The 20,956-nt window shown below is 39.9% G+C and overlaps 2 protein-coding genes across 11 annotated transcripts in view; both read right to left on the bottom strand.

Annotated features, from left to right (window-relative positions):
* Nucleotides 1–10,807, bottom strand: part of LOC111243940 (uncharacterized) — a 253,678-nt gene extending 242,871 nt beyond the window's left edge. For 3 of the 5 annotated variants that reach the window (XM_022790311.2, XM_022790312.2, XM_022790313.2), the window contains exon 1: nt 2,488–3,646. In XM_022790311.2, coding sequence (XP_022646046.1) covers nt 2,488–2,547 — 60 coding nt within the window. In that variant the 5' untranslated portion in view covers nt 2,548–3,646. Of the gene's footprint in view, nt 1–1,159; nt 1,219–2,487; nt 3,647–10,665 lie in introns of those variants that run through there. The other 2 variants (XM_086979970.1, XM_086979971.1) reach the window with 2 other exon arrangements.
* Nucleotides 10,808–18,218: 7,411 nt separating this feature from the next.
* Nucleotides 18,219–20,956, bottom strand: part of snu (ABC-type transporter snustorr) — a 70,980-nt gene continuing 68,242 nt past the window's right edge. For all 6 annotated transcript variants that reach the window (XM_022790638.2, XM_086979976.1, XM_022790637.2 and 3 more), the window contains one exon: nt 18,219–20,593. In XM_022790638.2, coding sequence (XP_022646373.1) covers nt 20,382–20,593 — 212 coding nt within the window. In that variant the 3' untranslated portion in view covers nt 18,219–20,381. The remainder of the gene's footprint in view (nt 20,594–20,956) is intronic.

Below are 20,956 nucleotides of genomic sequence, written 5' to 3'. Positions count from 1 at the left end.
ATTTAGGCTAGCAAAAACATAAGGTTATTGATCGTCTTTCAATTAACACTTGATATTTGCTGTAGACTTACAGACAGCTCCGGATATTACCTGGTCACTATTAAGGAACTTTTTACGTTGTTAGACGTTATGTTAACACCAATAAACATCTGCGTACATAAAGCCCAGCACAATGGAAAAATGTGACTAAGTGCCATTGCATTTGTATCGATAGCAATAGCAGAAACAACTACAGCTGTTTCAACGGTAGCTTTTGTCATCAGACTATGACCAAGGCAACATGTGCTCATCGCCTTCAGCCACATTACGTTATCTTGTCCCACACGGTACCCCTTTAACCTAGCTCTGTCGAGGCCATCTTGTTCTACTAAGCTATGTTGACCTTCTCCCCTCCTACTTCTTCAGAAATCCTGATAGCGACCTTTGCACTACCAGACAACGTCCATTTATGCTGCTGGGTGTTTTGAAATTCCAAACAGAAAGAATAACATATACAGTGTATTTCGCATACATTTATGTACAGTTGAAAACTGTATCTAAATAAAAATAAATATTAAATTACATCTTTTTTGGAGACAAATCTATTTAAAACTACTGCCTCTGGATTGATCGGCTACTCTCGAAGAGTATTTCCCTAAGTCTGCAGATAACCTTTTATTAGACACCGTCAGCATAAAAACGATAGAAGTCTCGCTTAGACACACCGGACCTGAAAAAATCTAGCGGAATCTACATATTTTGGACTAATAATTGCCAAAGGAAACAAAAATGTACAAATTCAGAAGGCACAAAGTGTACAAAATAAAAAAAAAAAAAAAAAAAGAGCTCAAAAGCACTAAGCGCTGTAACTGAACTAGATGAAACGGTCGGCAATAGATGATCTTCTGTCGAAGGCCAGCACCAGCGTCTGCATTAGGAGTTTAAAAAAATCACAAGTTTTTTCGAGTCCTTTAAATCAGATCTCTGCTATGGAGCTTCCAGTTATCAATGTTGATTTCTTTCTCGATCTTTTCGCAAGCGGCATAGAGAACGGTTACAATGTAAATTGTTCATTTCAAGCATCCGACAAATTTGACTAGTGGACTTCCGTTCGGTGCAGATATAATGGACGGACTCTTCTCTGATACGATAGACTAAAAAAGAAACTACCTTCATTTACCTTGAATGCATGTTTGTTGGAGCAAACAGCTTGCTGTCTTCCAATTTATCCCGAACATTCTGTAAATTAAAAATGATACACCTATGTCCAATACAGTACAACGAATTTCCAATTGAAATTCACCAAAAGTGAATGGATGCGTTTGATTTAGCATAGAAAGCCACGTAAGGGATAACCGATTTTTCTAAACAAATACATTGGCGACAATTATCGCGACCTAAAAATGAGATCAATTTGAAAAAAAAAAAAGGACGACATGGAATCTATAACGGGTAAAAATCTCACTGCTGTCACGACGATGAATGCGTTTCTTTAGGCCATTGTTGTTGACCCTTTGCAAGCAAATGGTTACCGCTCACCTATTGGACATACATAGCTTGTTTTTAAGTAAGCTATTTATTCATATGCACACATAGACACACGTAAACACAAGCGAAAACTTATTCAGTCCTCAATTCTACCATTTTGTTTATTTTTCGGATTAACACCACACACACACACACACACTTCTGTTGACTACTGGTAACCTAGCGCCTTACTATGAACAGCTATTTTCTAATGTTTATTGTAAATGTATAAACACTGAAAATTTCTAGTGTTTTCCATTTTCTTCAATATGGTAAATTGCTGAATCGACCCTACAATTTACTCTTCGTGTATCATGTGTCTGAATTTTTCCTGATTTTGACACGATGTTTTTTTATGACTGACACCCTACTTCGATTTGCTCCGAACTCCAGTTGAGGAACCCAGCCTTCCTAGTTAGCATAGGAGTGTATTTGGATTGTCTTAATATCGGCCCTTCCGTACAGATGGGTCCAAATCTGCCCGTTTTACAATATAGCTGATCATAAGCTCTAGCTTTCGTTCATTCAAAAGTTGCGCTCGAAAAGGAAGCATTCTAGGCAACTATTTTGTTGTTGTTCTAAGAGAGTTGGTAGACTTTTATAAATCCTATAGGGCTGTGTTCAATTGACGATAGACAAACTGTTGTGTAAAAACAACCGAAACAATTTTCGCGCATAGACATAGAATAAGGTAGGACAGTGCCCTGGTTCACACTTACGGTGATTTACCGTTGCACGGTAACTGCCTATGCCACCTGTTAGAAGAACCAATAACGCAATAGTGCGCATCGATAATATGCTGGTATTAAAAATCAAGGTTTAGGATTCATGATACGTAATGCTCGTGAGCATGTTATATTTCCTCTACAGTTAAAAAAAAAAAAAACATGATCTTTAAGCGCCGCATATATCCTTGGCCATCAACCATGTTTGAGATATATTGCGAATATAGTGTTTTTTCTGCAAACTGGCTTAACATACCTGGTTAACTTTGCGGAAGCAACCGAAACATCCGAGAGTTGAGGTTGGTGATGAATCCATGGTGAGAGATAATGTAATATCACGAAGCTTTCTCCTATTCACGTCACTTCAGCACACGAAAGGATAGCCAAACCATTTCTTTCAGGAGTAGCAGCTCCTGTAAGCATTGCACAGTAAAGCCTTCCTAGAATAGGTCGTCGTAATAGTATCAACGGCACAGATATCCCACCACAAATGATGACTGATAATCACCAAATACGTTGCAGGTATTCCCACTCATCGGTTATGATAGCACAATAACGGATTCGGTATGGAGAATAGCCTCCGCTGTACGGCAACTTTCCAATTACTAGCCTGCATACTATATATAATCTGCATATGGACATTGGTGTGCTTTTCGACACCTATAATTTTTATTATATATGCACAGACCAATTTCGTCGAACCTAAGGAGCTAGAATGGGACACTACTAGATTTCAATCTATTTCATTCCCCTTCTTTCACAACCACTACAAGCAAGCCACAAGAACCGCTGTATATTAAACACCGCGTATCCTGGACACGTCGTGTGTGGCGAGCGTATCTGCGAGGAATCTTTCTCACGGAGTTTCTATATCCTTCGTAGTTGTGGCCCGTTTTGCTGTGTTAGGTTACTGCTGAATAGCTGAAGGTACACACGTTTCGATGAAAGGTTCGGTAACACCTTTAATTTACCATATGCGCTCATCATAATGCCATGACTACCCGGCGTGATGTGCATATATTTTTGGTGCCTGTGAGCTTCAGCTTTTTGGGTAACAAGGTCAACAGGCCATTACAAGTAGGCGACAAAAACAGCGACGCTTTTGTTAGCCACAGACAGGTGTAGGCTGACAGAGCATAACGCACATACCGGCTAACGTCTTCGACGACCATCGCTGTTAACTTTGTCGTCAGCAACGTTAACGCGACGTCGAACGTAAACGCCAGCCATTAACACACAGCATCGCTAATACCATCCTAACGGCTATCATAATAATATCAATGTTATCTTTTCTGCTACTGTGTGACATCATGGTCGCGACGTTGTGCCACAACGTCGCGACGCAAAAAAGCTCTGCTGCCCCTCGAGGCAACCGCACGACTGGCGGCCGCACAGGACCGACATTCTACCCCAGCCAGGCACGCCGGCCCTGTCCCATTACCACGGGGGAGCGCTGTAGTCGGAAAGGGCCCAGGTAGGGAAGGGATACCCGGACTCCCGGACAGATAGCGCAGGCCTTGGCTGAGATGGACGAGAAGTTTGGCCTCGTGTTGCAGCCCACAGGCCAGCTCAGCCCGCTCAGATTCTGACGCGGGAAGGCAGCAGACCGCTGCAGACTTTACAGTAGCAGCCGGCTAAACGAAAACTGGCAGTGGCCCGAAACCGAGGGCGCGGGCAGAGAGGGTGAGCAACTACGTGCTCTACCTGGGATGGGTTGTTTCCTTCAGATGAAGAGTCTGGCGCATGCGCTACCTCAAGCAGACGACACGAGATGATGATGGTAAGTACGGCGGTTGTATCCAAATCATCCGTCCGATGTTTCTGCATACACAACTATCTAAAGGATTGTGCTCACTTCTAGAGCCCTCGCGGACCCCCCGCATAAGTTCGTTCTAAATCATGTTAGCGTATGCAGGATTAGTATGCAGGCCCGGAAAGACAAAAAAGAAACTGCCGATGTCCTCGTCGAACACGCTCGCTCGCTGTTTTTGTCTGCTTGTTTCACCTGCTTTCGCCAGTGGCTGAATAACCATCTGGAGGGCAAATTATGCGATGGCGACTATACATTAGAGGGCAGTATTTTTGACTCAGCGAGTATTACTTAAATAACCTGGACGAGTGCGTAAGACTGGCAGTGAACCATTTCGTTTCGGATAAAAAAATCCATTTGTGTAGACAACATTTGACCTAGAAATTACTGTCATATTATTACACAGAACTGACATATTTCAAATTCTACTGCCGATGACCCTTATGGAAACAATTTCAAGGTTGAGACTGGTGAAAGTTCTGCAACTATTTGCGATATGAGAACACTTCTACTTTCAATTGATTTCGAGATCACCTAGTCCTATCTAAAGATCGAGATAGACAAGGGCCCAGCGTAATCCGCTGCTCTATCTACTTCACCATAGTAACAAAATGCGTTCAGAGACCACGAGTAGACGCTACCGAGCTAACTAACTTGAATTCGACTGACCACTTTGAACCAGCCTGTTACATTACTATACCCCCAATCGAAGAGAGTAACTGTACGAAGTTTTGCATACATAACATTTATCCAGTCGACAGTGAAATCTATTCAAGACTCGAGAACGCTGGGAATATTTACGCTTCAGAATAGTTTATGCTTGATCCCACATTCTCGGTTCTAATCTATTTGTGACAAATGTGTTAAGTTCCTTATTAGGAGTAGCGAAACAGAACAGCTACCCTTTTACTTGATTGGCATTGTAGATAGAACCCCCCAGGCCCCGCCCACCACTTGTTGACTTCGGGGTACTCATAATAGCAAATACTCAGAACTAAGCTAGTAAATCGCAAAATAAATAAGCCAAAACTATACACGAAGTTTTACACTACATAACTTAGCCCATCATTAGTTGCGTCCACCAAGCGTCTAATTGATGAGTACAAGTTGCAAAGGGGAATGATACAACAAATGATTATGTTGACACCCTGTAAACTATCCGAGTTGACGTGCCAATTTTAAATTTGCAGATCAATCCGATGAGTGTAAGCGTCAATTTCCGTTGAATGTTCAAATAACTTGAGAACTATGAGAAAAACAACACAATAAACATCAGCTTACCTAGTTTCTCACACGCCTGTTAATTATTAAACGTGTTTAATAATTAACAGGTGATACAAACCTGGCCTTATCAATTAACAAACAATAGCAACTTCATTCAAGGCGCTGTACCAGTGGTTTTTTTTTTATTCTTCCAGAATTGGACTCAAACTCTGCAATGACGGCTTTTTTTCAGGCTTCGGCTTTTCGGTGGCACAAATGTTTGATTCATACTTTTTAGTTTAGGAGCAAGTCGACTGAAACAGTTGACAAACTCCTTGTCTATCAACTGCTTCATCCACCGTAACGACCATCCACGTAATAGGCCCGCTTGGGGATGGCCTTCTTCGAAAGTGTGCCTCGTACACCTTTCAAGTCGTTCTTGATTGTACGTACTGTAAATACCGCTACATTTGCTTAAAAATTTCCAAACGGGACCAATTTTCTAAAAAAGGACCTCTGCTTTTTTGAGGCCTTCGTTGTCAGAAGCAAGCAAGCATTTAAGTTATACCTCAAATTTCGGAAAATCAACCCTCTGAAAAAAAAGGAAGCTTCTCTTGAACTGAATCCAGCAAGGCAAAGCCAGATGAACAACTGGCCGAGCTTGACCAGGTACCCTGGTGTAGCGAAAGCAAAAGTAGCTCATTGGTGCCTTTTCATCTTACATTACCATATTTTGTCAATACTGGGCACAGTTAAATAGTCGGTTTTCTTTTGGGGCATCTATAACGTACTCACCCCAAGAGTACTAGTATGTGGACTGTCTACTCACTGCTACAGGTCTACTGTAGCTATACAGACCCACATCGTTACGGTCCGTTGAAACTCTGTTGACGACAACAAAAAACAAAATAGGAATCACATAGCAAGTTCACGAAAAATAATAACTTGTTTCACAAAATTTGAGCTCAAATTGGAATGTTTACTTCTATTATAAACAGCGAAGATGTATTGCTGCATCATTTCTGGTTTACGGGGAAAGTTAAAGACATTGACTTGATGTATGTTTTCCCAAGGATTCGGCTCAACTCAAGATTGAGCTGGTAACATGCGTAAGGGGCCCGTTACTAGAATAGATGGTGCTTTGTACTAGAATTTAGCTAGGTAACGACCATGATTGTCTGCCTTGAGTGAAAGATACGCTTTGAATAAAATTTTGGCCAATAATTGGCTCGAACAGATGATCGTGTTATAATGTAAAGACAAAATTGTGCATCCTTCAAGCGTAAGTAATATAAAATTATTACAATTAAGTTTCCGCATGCAGTATTGCTCTACTTAGATATCATCTGTTCTATTGACCTCAACTCTCATGTACACTATGAGGACCCATTTGAAAATTTTGCTTGAAAAATTCATGCAAATCTTGCATATGAATACAAAAGCAAAAAAAAGGTTTGCAGCAATGGCGACAATTGGAAAAATCTTTTTCGCTGGTATCACAAGCTTCAGTACACCGAGTACGATTGTCTTAAAACCTTAATTAAGGGGACCCAACCAAATTTCAAAAACCTTATTTGAGTCGTCGTTTTTTAGAGGATGAACTTCCATCAGAGCATCGAAGTTTATGCCCGGATTGTAACCTAGACTACTTAAATATTCAATGAATAGATAAATAAAAAAATATCAGGTCGACAGATCAAGATGCTACAGTTAAAATATAATGGGAGATGTCCTATATAACAATATCTAGTTGTTCCACACACACACTTCTCAGGATACCACCTTATAGTTTCCAATCCAAAAACTCGTTCTTAGTGTTAGCTATCAGCCGGATGCTTTGCCTTCGATACTATATAAGTAGGGTTAATTAGTAATTAACAAACAGATTTTGTAGTTATTGATTGAGGTAACCAAGATAATATCCATAATACCACTCAGTTTAAATGCTATGAAATCGTTTGTGCTCGAACGTTCGAATTTGATCGATTCAGACCGATAAACGACGACCTAATGATAAGCACTTGCCTTGCAATATATCCAATTTGTCCACAGCGAATGCAAGGGAAGGCTGCGATTGATTCAGCCATTGATTTTGCAGAACGTTACAAAAACAACGCGGTGAAAAAAATTTATCGGACAATCTCAACCATCATATTGCACGAGTCGTCCGTCACTGTTGCCCCCCCAAGTTCCCCACACCATCAACAATGACAGTCTACCATATTATATTATTATTACTTAAGGCTTAGACGATTAAATGTAACATCCACCTGCAGATACGAATTAAAGATGCTTCTGTAAGAACTTTTCCCTGCGTCTTTTTAGTACTTTTTTTTCTGATTCACGTTACAAGCCATATTAATCTAAGTCTGTAAACATAGGACCTATCGCGATCCAACTGGAGAATAAGTGCCGCCTCAGAAGGATTCAAAGAAAAGCGCATTCTGAAGTGCTACAAAACCAGGACAACGATACAGCAACAGCTGAATCAGTATGAAAACTAAACACGGGACCTGTGATGGTGGGTTTGGATATATAATCAATGTGTTAAATATTCTAATGCCTGTAATATTTGTAGATCTAATATATATATATATATATATATATATATATATATGGTCCTTACACACCAAAGACATGGTGAATTATACTTGCCAAAAGCACTGGCCGCATCCAATATACCGAAGCTATTTGCTCATTCGATACTGGTAAAACCTTTATAGTGATTAGCGGTAGAGGATCTAAGCTGAAACGGGAATTTCACAACAATAGTTGGCCGACCCCCTGACACGTGAACCAAATGAACCGTAATACCTTGGCCTGAAACTTTCTCGCAATTGCTCGTGCATATTTGAGCTTTCAAGTTGTCACATTATGGCTAAATTACCCGGCGCGTTTTCCCTGATTCCTTTAACTTCGTGACCTGCTTTATTTAGAAGTCCTAACGCACCCAGTTGGTTCATAAACCCTTTCAGATTCGCACACTGAAATATAGGCATATCTATTAAATACGAATATACGTATTTTAACTTGGCGAAGCTGTCACTTCCGCTTGTTTACTGGAGATCTCTCGCGTATGGCGCTCTTTCAACTTTGTTGCCTGTTAACTAGAGAATAACAACTTGCTTGAAGGCCCTGAACTGATTACTCAAACAAACTGAAAGGATCTACGTCATTAACAGTCTCCGCTAAATTTAGTTATCTTGGCACCGCTGTTCATAGCTAAAACACATTCGTTGTCTCTCTAAATTGGAAGCGCTCGAGAACTGATACGATATAGTGACGATGGTGCTTCATAAAATTTCATGACATTTACGACGAGGTGATTGAAAATTAGCAGTATCCTTACGGACTGCTGACGTTACTCCATGAAAAGAGCCTAATAACATGGTAATAATCCCGGTGGGAAATCTTTATGTGCAACCCGCATATGTTTTGTAGATTAGGGACGCGTGTCCCATGTGAAGGAGCCCTGGGCGGAGAAGCTCCGTGCGCCGTCCCACGGAACGAAAAGTGCGAATTGTTTCCCGTTTATGATGTTGTTGATTAGAGTAAATCTGTTCGAAAAATTTCAGACTACCCTTTAACTTTCGCCCGAAATACCTTATTGTTCCAGTGTATCAGTTCTCGGGCAGAACTTTGATCATGTTTGAATATGGTGATGGTTCTGCCCGTTCTATAATTCCATATACTGTCATACCGTTTTGCATTGCTCTTCTACAGATCTCTCTGTCATTTTCTCTGCCGGCCAATGCGCTGCCTAACTACCTGCTGTCCCATCATAAAAATAAAATCCCTTTTAACGTTGATAAATATTTGTCGGACCATGAAAGTAATGACAATATGGACTTGTGGGAAACATCTATGGGACCTATGGGAAAGTTTTTGTTGAAGCTCCTCAATGTATACAAACGACTACGTGCAAATATTCCATTCATCATTGTAGAGCGCTTTCTAAAGGATGAGTCAAATAAATGAATTTGGTTAGCCTTTGCCTAGAGATGCATGACACATTGAAGCTATAACGCGCATTGACATTGGAAACATATTCTAGAGCTGTATTTTCAATTGATTAGAAATATAGATTTTAAGGAATTAGCTCTCATTTTTTATCCCCGTAGTCTGTCACTTATAGTTGCAACAACTATAATTGAAGTATTTCCATCTCTTGATATTAAAATCACATAGACCGTACGCGAAGTTCATGCAATTTAGTTCCACCGTCTTCTCAAATTCCGATTATTTTTAGTATATTTTACTCAATGATTTTTTAAAAAAATATATTTTTTTCCGTCTGATTTTCCTGAACTATATATCGATAGATTTTCATATGACGTTCGCTACATGTGAAAATTTGTACGATGAAAGCCACTATCTATTTCATACTATAATTTTTCCCCACATTCCATCCTCTGATTAAAAGTGGACTTTCAGAATATCTGTTAAAATGTAGCCCGACAAACTGCTACCCGTCTTTACGATATTTGTCCAATAGATAATGACGACTATCGACCTATAGAACATAGTATAAAAAATGAAATCTGTCACTGTTAATCATAAAATTTATTGATGACGTTTGCTATTGCGCAATGGCTTGGTGTTCAGTAGATTGTGTTGCGTTAGAGAATACATTTTTTCGTTGTCAAATAAAACAATCTAACAAACAAGGCACCTCTGTTATACCGAAATGGTTCCTGTTGACATTGGGCGCAATTTTCTGATGCTCGATCATGCGACAGTTACCTTGTGTGAAGGCAATAAATAATTCGAAACTTATCGTCATCTTTAGGCATCGATGACAAAAGTGGTAAAGTCTTATTTGCTAGTCTTTGCCGGCATCGTAGCTTCTTATAGGACGGCTTAATATAGTGTATTCTTACGTTTGTGCTACCGTTGCTGACTCGTGTCACTCGTTCCAAATCAGGTACGCAATGAAAATGATCTCATTTGTTTATTTCACTCAAACATTTAACAGCTAGAGTCGGTCAACGAAAGTTATACGATAGGAGAGCATAACTAAGAAAGGCTTACTCAGTGAATCGTTCCGAGTCGGACTTTCCGAAAACTGTAGTTGTTTCCCAGTCATATCAATGGCGGCGAACTGTTTCTAAGTAATTCACATCAATATTTAGTGCTGATATGTCGCTGCAAAAATCGTCGAATTCGATCACTCTAAGACGAGAGTTCTCCTATCGCATCCTCATTCAACTTGCATTATAGTCAACAGTGGGGCCTACAAGTAAATAACTTGAAGGCTATAATATAATAGTTCAAAATATGCAGTTCAAGCTATGTGTGTTCGTCGTTAGCCAATCTTAGTAATCAAGGCCTATTCCCGGCGCAAAATTCTCGGTATCTAGAATTCATCTAGGCATCCAGCAGAGCCCAACGCTCTCAATTGTCCTCCGCGAAACCACCTACCTTTCGGCTTAACTATCACTGAGTGGATTTTCGACTTTGTGCGTAGAGAAACTTCAGACGTAATAGAACGCGAGACTCCGTCGTCTGTAAAGGTATTTGCGCAATACAGTCCCGAAAAAGGGACTCATCAATTAAAACGTTGAAACAATCTCATTAAATCTGAAGCTGACGCCAAAAATTATTGCTATCTGACGCTGATCTGCTAGCTGAACCTGTATACCTGGCTTGACTCGACTTTTTTTCGAAATTCTGCGGCGTACGCTATAGGCCAGCGTAGGAGCTGGCAGCGTTTTGAATATTATATATTGAGACGTCGCTGGTGTCCAGTCGAAGATAGCTAAATAACCGGTTATCGGTTTATCTAGTTCGGTAACGACATAGTTGATTCGTTCTAAAACGTTTGGGTATTGTTTTCTCAAATAAGTAGTAGATTAATATAGCGTGACTGTATTTGCTCTGGCGATCAGTCGTGCATGTAATCGGGCCCATGTAGTTGAATGGCGCATTTGTTTTATGAACGGTCCCAGGATATTTCCTGCATGACGTTTTCTGGAACAGAGACAATAATAATACTCGTCGATCGCTTCAACTCGTCAACGAGCGACTAGACGGAAGACGGACCCGTATATGATAAGCTTGGAAAGAACGGCTAGTGGTTCACTAGTGTATATATAAAATAATCATAGGTGCATTTATAGCATAATATAATTACAAGATAGACGAAATGAGATTGTGAGGCGCTCCATGTTAGTGTTTTTTGTCATTAACGCTAGTGATCCGCTAACTCAGCATCCGCGTCAAGCCTATTCCGTATTGACTTAATTCATAACGATATTCTATAGAAACGTCTAGAAAATGGCCAATTGCTTAGCGAAATTTCCTTCAGTCAACCCATGATCTTTACCTGGCCCAATTTGCACTATGTTAGCGTATGATATGTTTGACATTTCCTTTTTTCTTAATCTCCCGCAGATCGCCTGTATGATTCTCAGAGGAATACGGTCGTTAACATTTAGCTAGAGGCTGACAATGCAGGTTCCGTATCACAAAACTGACGGCAGCTATCAAGCTAGTTCATTCTTCATAGTCAGCTAATCGGCTAACATATTGATCTTCGGTGAAAGCGTTTACCCCATCCATTACCTTGAAATGACGTCGTGCCATTATTTACGTCTTACATAGCAAAAAACTTTTAAAACAATTGATCTTAATTTAGTACACATACAGCGTATGATCTAACTATTATGTTGACTTGGGTTCTAGAGAAAATATAGGTCGAAGAAATAATTATGATGATAAAGACGATAGTTGTCACACGTCAACGATAAGCAAATAACAAGTAGAGGGTATTTGCTTGACGAAAAAATCATTTTTACAAAAAAAAAACGCTCAGTTACGGACATGTCGCGGTAAGTCGGTATTGATTTTTTGTTCTTCGCCAGATTCGACAGATTCTTCGCACTATTTAGCTTTATAGGACCCCTGGCCCAATTCGTTCTATGAAATTCATTGATTATATTCAAGCATCTTTGTTGCATTTTTAGTTGGAGAAACCAATTAAATTGTAGAACGTAAACATTCGTTTCGCTAAAGGTCGTCCTTTTCTTATCTGTGAAAAGGACTTGACCGGTACAGCCTACTGGTCGTTACTAATATTTCAGACAACCAATAGATGAATTCTATTCTGTTCTGTTCAGTCTCAGATTTAAGGTAATGTGAACTCTTGCTAAGTCTTCTTCCCATAGACTGCAGTCGCGAACAAACAACACGGTGGTCATGTCCTACTCAAAGACCGGTGCCTCACAAGTGACTATGTTACAACTCAATTTCCTTCCATTCGGCCTCTTCCCTCAGGACACAATCGGGCGGTGTCTCTATTGGACCATGAAAAGTGCTGACACTTCTCCAAAATAGCCCATCACTAAGTCCCCTCCAAGCAGGTCAAGCGGATGCCTACCTAGAAGGGTCACCCTGAATTCCTCGTCTGCCTACCTGCCTCCGGTTAGCCACCCCCTCAGCCTTCCGTAATATCGTGCGCCTTGGCTCGTCCGGTCGCCGGTGCTTTAGTGCAGGTCCTCGCAACGCTGACGGCAGGAAAGCTTTCGACAACCTGCTAGAGCCAGCTATCTTTGTGAACGAGACAGAGTGAAATCTCTGTGTCCGCCCGTAGCTTCTCGCTCATGCGCTGTATGTCATTATCCTTCCAGTGTTCATTTTGGCCATCATCATTTTCTTCGCTTGTCCATGTCTTCAGTACAAGGTAACATTGTCGAAGGAATAAGATTCCGAATTATAGAGGCGGTGATTGAGAAAGAAATGGACAATTTACAGAACGACGCAAGTACTATTGCGTTTTTATATCATTATGATATATATGGTAGATAATCTGTTTAACTTAACAAGTATATAAGTTGTCTCTAATAATGTATGCATATCACAACAGACCTGAAATTAAATACTGCTTTGTATTAAACCATATAAATATGCTCTCTTTTTTGCATTTTTGATATATGTTTACACGGCTCATACGACCTGTATTTGACAAAGTGAATCGTTGAAGTTTGATTATTAAGCTACTTAACTGTCAATGAATCTTTGTGAACTAGAAAACGTCTAACCGTCATACTTCTCTCGTGCTCCTATTCGAAGGAATTGTTAGTTTTACGTTTTTGAAAAATTAAAGCCGTGAGAAACGTTATTTGTCATTACGTTTCGCTTGCAGCGGCCCATAAAGGCCGACTATTATTTCAATATTGCGCGTACCTTCCGCCATTTTGTGAAACGAGAGCGCCATCTTTGTTCAATGCCTTATTGCGCTATCCTATTATGCTACTGGCTCAAATGATATGAAATAAATAGGTCCACAGTGACCAGCTGGAGATGTATACACGCTAATCCTTACCAATTATTAGCCATTTCACTATCGCTGACAAAACATGTTAGGCGCGGTTGTCAGCCATTTAATACTGTACTGTGTTAAGTTAAATAAACCAATTGCTAAGGGCTGCAGTTGGTCTACAAGAACAGCACTTTTATCGCGAATTTAACGGCCGGGCCTGTTTTATATTGCATTTAGTTGTTTCGCCGTTCATTTAACGAGAGTGGGTATGGCTACAAAGACAGTGACTCCCTTTTCCAGCGTTGCCTTTCCTGCCTTCTCGATGGCTTTACCGATTCTTTTCAGGCCCTGAAACAATTACATATTGTATGAGAACTCAGCTGATGACAACAAAATCGATCTATACGTTAGCTTTACCTGCCGAGGCCGCATTCCAAAACAATGCGTCGTACCCGACTAGCATAACCGAATTGAATGACTTCAAGAAGTTCCGAAGTTCTTCGAAGAAAAGTGTATCATCATCTTCGACTTGCTCCTCGAATGCTGCCAACGTAGAGGCGTCACCGATGCGCCGCACTCCAAGGGTTCCTTGATACCCTTTTCGATTCCAGAGCTCACCTTCTTGCAACTCTATATATTATTATCTTCGCATCAAAAAAGGATTGAACATATAACTTGTTAGCCTTATAGATGTGGCACTTAAGGACATCGTAGTTCACACGGACACCTCTCTTCTAAACAGAAACGTAGTTGAATTATTTTGAGGACAATTTACGCGGAGGCTTCGGTCGAAGATGAGTCTACGCAGGAATTGATTCGCTACTATCTGACGTTTAAATGTACACTTACGACACAATTCCAATGCGTCCTTAAAATCCAAGATACCAAATGAGTAGGAGGAAATGATATATAATCGCTCTTAGCAATTACGGATTCTTCAAACAGGATGTCCAACTAATGTCCACCGTGCTGCATGTACATATGGAACTGATTACGAAACATTCTGAACGAGGCGAAACCAAGTTGTACGGTGTACCATCTTTACACCAGATATCAACCTTCTTCCCACATAAGCTTATATATATGCATAATTCTAGCCAGCTAGATTTAAACTTGATATTAAATAAAAACTAGGCATAATATAGCATATCATACGCCTGCTGTAGAAAATAAAAATAACGATATGTCCGGTGAGTATTCAAGGTCTTTAGCAGAATAAAAGGTTTTAAAATAAACTTTGGATTTTCCCTGGAAGTTTTGCATGTAGTTCCATCATAAATATTGTCCTCACAAAGCAAAAGTGACTCATAGAGCACTAAGAGTTCATCAAGCGTTACTTTCCGGCCCGGTTTCAAGCCTTTAATGCATCTATCATTCGTATAGCGTCCAATATAGTCAACGTTCAATTCTAATGCAACTACTACGTGCAATGTATAAAACTGCATTGTACAAATTATAGAAAGTTCACAACTTTTTATGTGTATATATATACGTGGGACCAGTAACGTAAATACAACTTATATGAAGATGTATACGACACATATGAATGAAATGACGAATGCAGGATCTGCATACTTGGCGAGAGCGTCAGCTAGAAACACAGACGAGCACATAATTAGATATAAATACTTATATCACTAACGAGAGGGGGATAGCCACGATCTAAGAAAGACAGTATTTATAAATGAGCGCCAGCAAATTGACCCAGTGTGACAAAGGATGCGAGGTAAGTAAGAGGTATACAGGGGTATTTACCTTTAGACATGATTTCTACGCTTGCAGTGTCCGCTGCTCAAGATTAATACGTTAAGCCGATAAAAATCAACTGTTCACCTCATAGTACTCAGTTATTAATTTTAAAAGGTCTTCAACAGATGATCATATCAACGAATCGTCTATAAATGTCTACGACTGCAAAGATAAAGGTCGTAATAAAATTATAATATGTGAAAAAAGCATTAGATCTGTACAAATCTTGCCTAATGTTGGTCAGTATCTATATAATTGTGGCATATATGACTAAGATATTAGCGATTCCACCACTCGGTTATAGTAGAAAGTTGCTAAGAAGTTCTTCAAGTTAGTAATTAAAACGGATAGCTTTACAAAGCAATGTAGAGTCACTCAGTATAAGATATTCTGTTAGCAAGATTTTCATAGTTACCCAAGAGTCGCTAGTAATATAAGAAGAATTGAGCGGCATCTTACAGAGCACGACGTCAAATTGCTACGGCTGAAGGCCTTGATTGTCAATATTCGCTTCAAGTTCCATTGCATAGTTACAACAGGCAATAGTTATAACTCAATTGTGCAAGATAATTCGAGCCATATAAACCCTTTTTCCAGCTACAGAATCTATTCGTAAGCCCATCTTAGATCAAGCAAAGCCAGAATTTATTTCGGAAGTTTCTCTTAACCGCGAGATGGCTTTTTTCCTGTGGAGTACCTGTGAAACGACAATTATTTTCGATTTGATTGGAAAAAGTAAGTAACTGTGAAACTGGATGGACGCAAGCGGCAATCGTAAGCTCACGGTTTTTAATATAATAATAATAATAATAATATAGGGTAATAAACGAAGCTTTACGTAATGATAAACGTTACTCTGAATAGTAACTACAACGCATAGCTATAATAGTATATCAAAATAGCAATTAATATTTTTTGTTTTGGGATCCATCCAATCCAAATCCAATGGGATTTTAGATGTACAGGCCCATTAAATAAATTATAGATATATAATATATATATAAATTATGATAGAATTGAATTACGGCAAAAAGGTCGGTCCATTATATAGTATACAAACGAACATAGCAGCATTGTACGGCTCTACTAAACTCTCTGTGCCACTTTTTCGCTTCTCGAATGATCTGTTTTCTAACTCCACCTGTACTTGTGTATGATCTCTAAGCGTATGCTTAATGAGGTTTTATGGGTAGATTTGTCATCTGGTCTGATCTCTTTCTGTTGTTCTGACATCACCTCTATCGTTGTTTACGGATGTTTCCTCTATCTCCATGCGTGCTTCATCGACCCCCGACATCGTAGCCTACTCCGTCAAACTCTTCTATGGGTCAGCCTAGACACGATATAAATGTACCCCAGAATTACTTTGACGATAACATCGAGCATCCGATGGGGAATTTTAAAAAAATAAGCCAAGATTTAGCATTCTTCTATCTCACCAATTTCGCTTCGAATGGCAGGGTGAGGCAAGGCGAGGGCCTCTTTTTTCTATCACGATGTTGTCGATCGACTAAGTTGAGTTAGACAAAAAAAAAAAGTTTAGCATCAACTGGCGATGTCCAGCTTTGTGTGCGCGAGCTTACATTTCGAAGGACTTCTGCGCTGGGTTTAATGTTGACCTTCTCGTCGCTGGAGAGTAAGTACTTGGGAGAGCAAAAAATTCACTAGCTCTTTTCATCAAGGCAACTTTTTGTCAAGAGGCCTGTTTAGCAGAGCAAATGCGCTCTCGGAAGAACGTAGGAGTTGGCAAGCCAGGATGTCAGGAGAACGAAAGGAACGTCGCAAGTAGAAAATGTATTTTTATGGGACGTGTGCAACGTACAGCAATGTCCTTTACTGCAATTATCTTCAACGGTACCAAAAAAGGTTTTTTGAAAAAGTGGCGAACACCTCTTTCCTAGGAATCATTTCGACATTTTTAACAAGTGTACTTTAAACAAAATCAAAACTTTATAAAAACCTGGTCAGATTAACCAGTTTGAAGCATAATGTGAGGTATTTGCCTGAATGTTTGACTTGAAAGTCTGTGCGAAAAGCGATCATGATGCTACCAGTTTTGTCAATGAGGACAGTCGGGACTGCTTCATTTAAGGTCGTATCTCCGCTATTTAATTAGTATTTGTGAAACTACTTAAATAACCATTACATTGAAGAACGTACCTTATCATTTTCGACGTCTGTATTTCATAGGGTACAAAAATTAACACGATGACCAAATCGTTTAGTGAAGCCCAGCTTCAATCAGCCCAAAAACTGAATAACGACCAACCCGGTTTCAGATACCTGGCTCTTTGGACCCATCTGTGCAGTGTCATCCGCTTGTCTGATGGGCCGAGACAGTACGATAAAATGAGGTCAGTTTCTTCCGTGAGTGTCCAGCAGTGCGGGATCTGGTAACACTCCAACCTTGTGGAATCAAGCTCACTTTGGAATCGGTAACACGCCGGTAAGCGTGGGTAGACGATCGCCGGAGGAGCTGTATTAGATGGGAAAAAGAATGGTCGAGTAGTGCTTCCACGAAGCGAGTTTACTGCAGATAAGTTAGAAGCGCGGAACACATACTAGTACCCATGAATTATCTGATCTACTCATCAAACGAGTTTCTGTTATTCCAAGAAAATTCTGCTACTAGCAGACGGATCTCCAAAAACCTCCCTTAACAATATGCTATTTCTCAATAATTTAGCTGATCTTTTAGTAGCAGAGCAGATGCCATTCGTGTTAACGGTACGGCAGACCGTTAGCTCAATACATGGCAAATCATTTGTGTATCCGTTGTTTCGCGTGTAATAGTTTTAGTCAACAAGTACAGGTACGATTTAATAGAAATCCGCACGAATTGATTAAATATAAAGCTAAGCTTGCAAACTATAAGCTTCTTGGGTATTTTCCACCTATAGGTTTCCGCCATTTTGTTTTCTCTAGGTTTTACAAGTTGAAGTACCTAGGAACTCACAACACAATATTCGCAAAATATGCTTTTATTTATTATTATTATTATTATACTCTTGATGTCTACCAACTACTATGATATCACTTGTTATATCGACACAAAATATATATGCTACCTACAGTTCATCTAGTTATTTTATCTTTTATATAATTATCTTAGCTGGCCGAGTCGACCCTTTTGAGCAGTTGTATCGAATCATATTGGTTTGTGATGAAAATTCGCAAAAAAATAACGCGTCATATAAAAACACATTTGATTGAACTCGTTCGCCGTTCCACGTAAAAAAAAACAAACAAAAAAATGTTATATTGTGCCACGGCATTTAAATTCGCCGACGCCTTTTCCTATTCAACAGGATACAAAAAAAACTATACAACGGGCACTCGCTTGCTCAGCAAAGATACTGCCAAGAATAAATTGGACTGCGTCGTTGCTTCATCACCGTGTTTGTTTTATAACTGACAAAAAAAAAACATCATATATTTCTCCCATACACTCCCAGTTGACCCATCTACTCTCCGCTCCGTTAAATCCTTCGAAGTCCCCACATCTGTTCTCTACTTTGTCTTCATTTCTGTCGATGCCGTTTGGTGTACCTCATGCTCGATTTCAGACCCGGTGCCAAGCGTCCACCAGCCGTTGCCTACCGTTGACCATAAGCATCAATCGATTGCTTGAAAAACGGTCATATCACCGGCACCAAACCTGAAAATCGCTGCCATCTTGCCGATGTGTATGGAAGTATTTTTTTCTGCTGCGTTGACGTTACCATTCTCATAACTATGTGACACCAGAGTTTTTTATTTGTTGTTAGAAATAGCTACACATCGTTAAGGCGTCATTGCGCGGAACATTAATGGAAACAAGGGAGACAAAGATTAAGTAGTTTTTTTCAGTCAATAAGGAACTGTTTCGAATGCCACGTAGGCGTGTGCACGTAAAATAACAATACGCATTCACCCTGTCCTGCGAGCATATTTCTGCAACGTTCCTTCCTTCAGGTCACGCAAGCTCCAGTTCATTTGTTAACTATATATATATATATATATATATATATATATATACTATAAATGAGGGAAAATAAGGGTCAGTCAAGCGTCAGAGTCTATTTCACATGATAAATAATGACAACGGAAAAAAAAAACTGAATCGCAGTGATGATTATAGTTATGCCTATAGAGATTGCCGAAATCGGTCGTTACATTTTCATTACGTACGCCCTGTTTTCATAGCATTGCACGACAACCTTATGCACTTGATCTTCCTGTAAAGTGACACAAAAACGTACAAGTACGAACCCTGGACATAGAGCCCACGTTAGGTACGTTGGGCTCGACCCAAAATATAATCGGTAATATATTCTTGTCATTGCGCGTTTCTCCGTATTGAGGCTACGCGGGGTATAGTGAGTTCTTAACGCGTGATATTCATTTTCTGTATAGGCGACTTTCACCTTCACTTCGCTCCTTACTACTAACTGTGTTTTGACCGACCCAAAATAAACCTAGGCGTGGTCGCTCGTCTGGCCTGCTCCTCATGCCGTCTATACTTGTCTAAACTGCTTATTATTGTGCCTTTGCTGCAGGCGTGACATATGTTTTGGAACGTGGTGAGTAATCCCTTTTTTCTTGCTAAAATCTTCCGTTCGACTCGACGGTAGAAACTGTAGCCTCTATTTATATAAACATCATCTTTTCTGTCGTGTTTTTCTATGATATTCGTTGCTATGTCGTTGTCATAATTATATTCTATTGTTATATACTTCTCTATATAATCTTTCTTTCTAAGCGTGGAAAGAGCTGTACCCTAACAAAATTGTGTCGCCTTTAGCTATGTTTGCCTGCGCGTATGATCGGAAGCAGCCCACTGTTATCAAAGGGGACTTTCGAAGGTCTGTCAAAAACGAACGGTTCTGATGCTTTACTGGCCGCAGAATGCCTCGAAAATAGACGAACACGAATTTTAGTTAGCAATCAGCTTTCGGCAAACTGGCTAAATACTTTGTTGTAAGGTCAATGAGTCTCACATATGCTGGAGTCCTAGTGTTGTGAGTGCTTAGCTCCTCAAACAAATCCTCGCAAGTAACAAAAAAAAAAACACACACTACAGAAACAAGAACACCCCCGGTAACGGTAGTGCCCGGTGCGATGTATTTACTTATGATGAATTTCATGTCTACGACCTGGCTTTAAAGGCAGCGGTAGCAAACAGAAGGAAAAAGATTGTCCAAGCCAGCGATACGATGTAACCTATCCAAACCTCGTCGCGGTCAATACCCCAACCACGATACATAATGCAACGAAGGGACTCTGTTGGGATGGTCTGCGGTAGCCCGTACGCGATATAACGCACGAGGCGTGGCATAGACTGAATCGGCCAAATGATACCTGTACGGAAGAGCACCAACATAATGAACACAATCAAATAATTGGCTTTTGTAGTTTGTCCACTGAGCGAGCAACAACTTGACTGGCTATTGACCCAACCAACAGTGCGCAATAAATAAACGGATAATTATAAATACGAACGTTACATGCAAAAGTTGTCTGCTTAAAAAAAAAGACTAACGCGTACCTAAGAAATTAACAAAGAGTTTGTTATAAATAAAAGTATCGGGACAAAGAAATAAAATGTATATTGGCCTAAAAGTAGGTTACGCTGTCCATTAACGGTTTTGAAAATTTAAATGACACATGTTTTCCTAACGGATTCGAACCATCGTTCAAAACTATTGGAAGCTAAATAAGATT

The sequence above is a fragment of the Varroa destructor genome, unplaced genomic scaffold, assembly GCF_002443255.2.
Source record: "Varroa destructor unplaced genomic scaffold, Vdes_3.0 BEIS01000002.1, whole genome shotgun sequence".
Taxonomy (NCBI): Eukaryota; Metazoa; Arthropoda; class Arachnida; order Mesostigmata; family Varroidae; genus Varroa; species Varroa destructor.
Note: the sequence above shows the minus strand (reverse complement) of the source record. Positions and strands in the feature narration are given on the sequence as shown.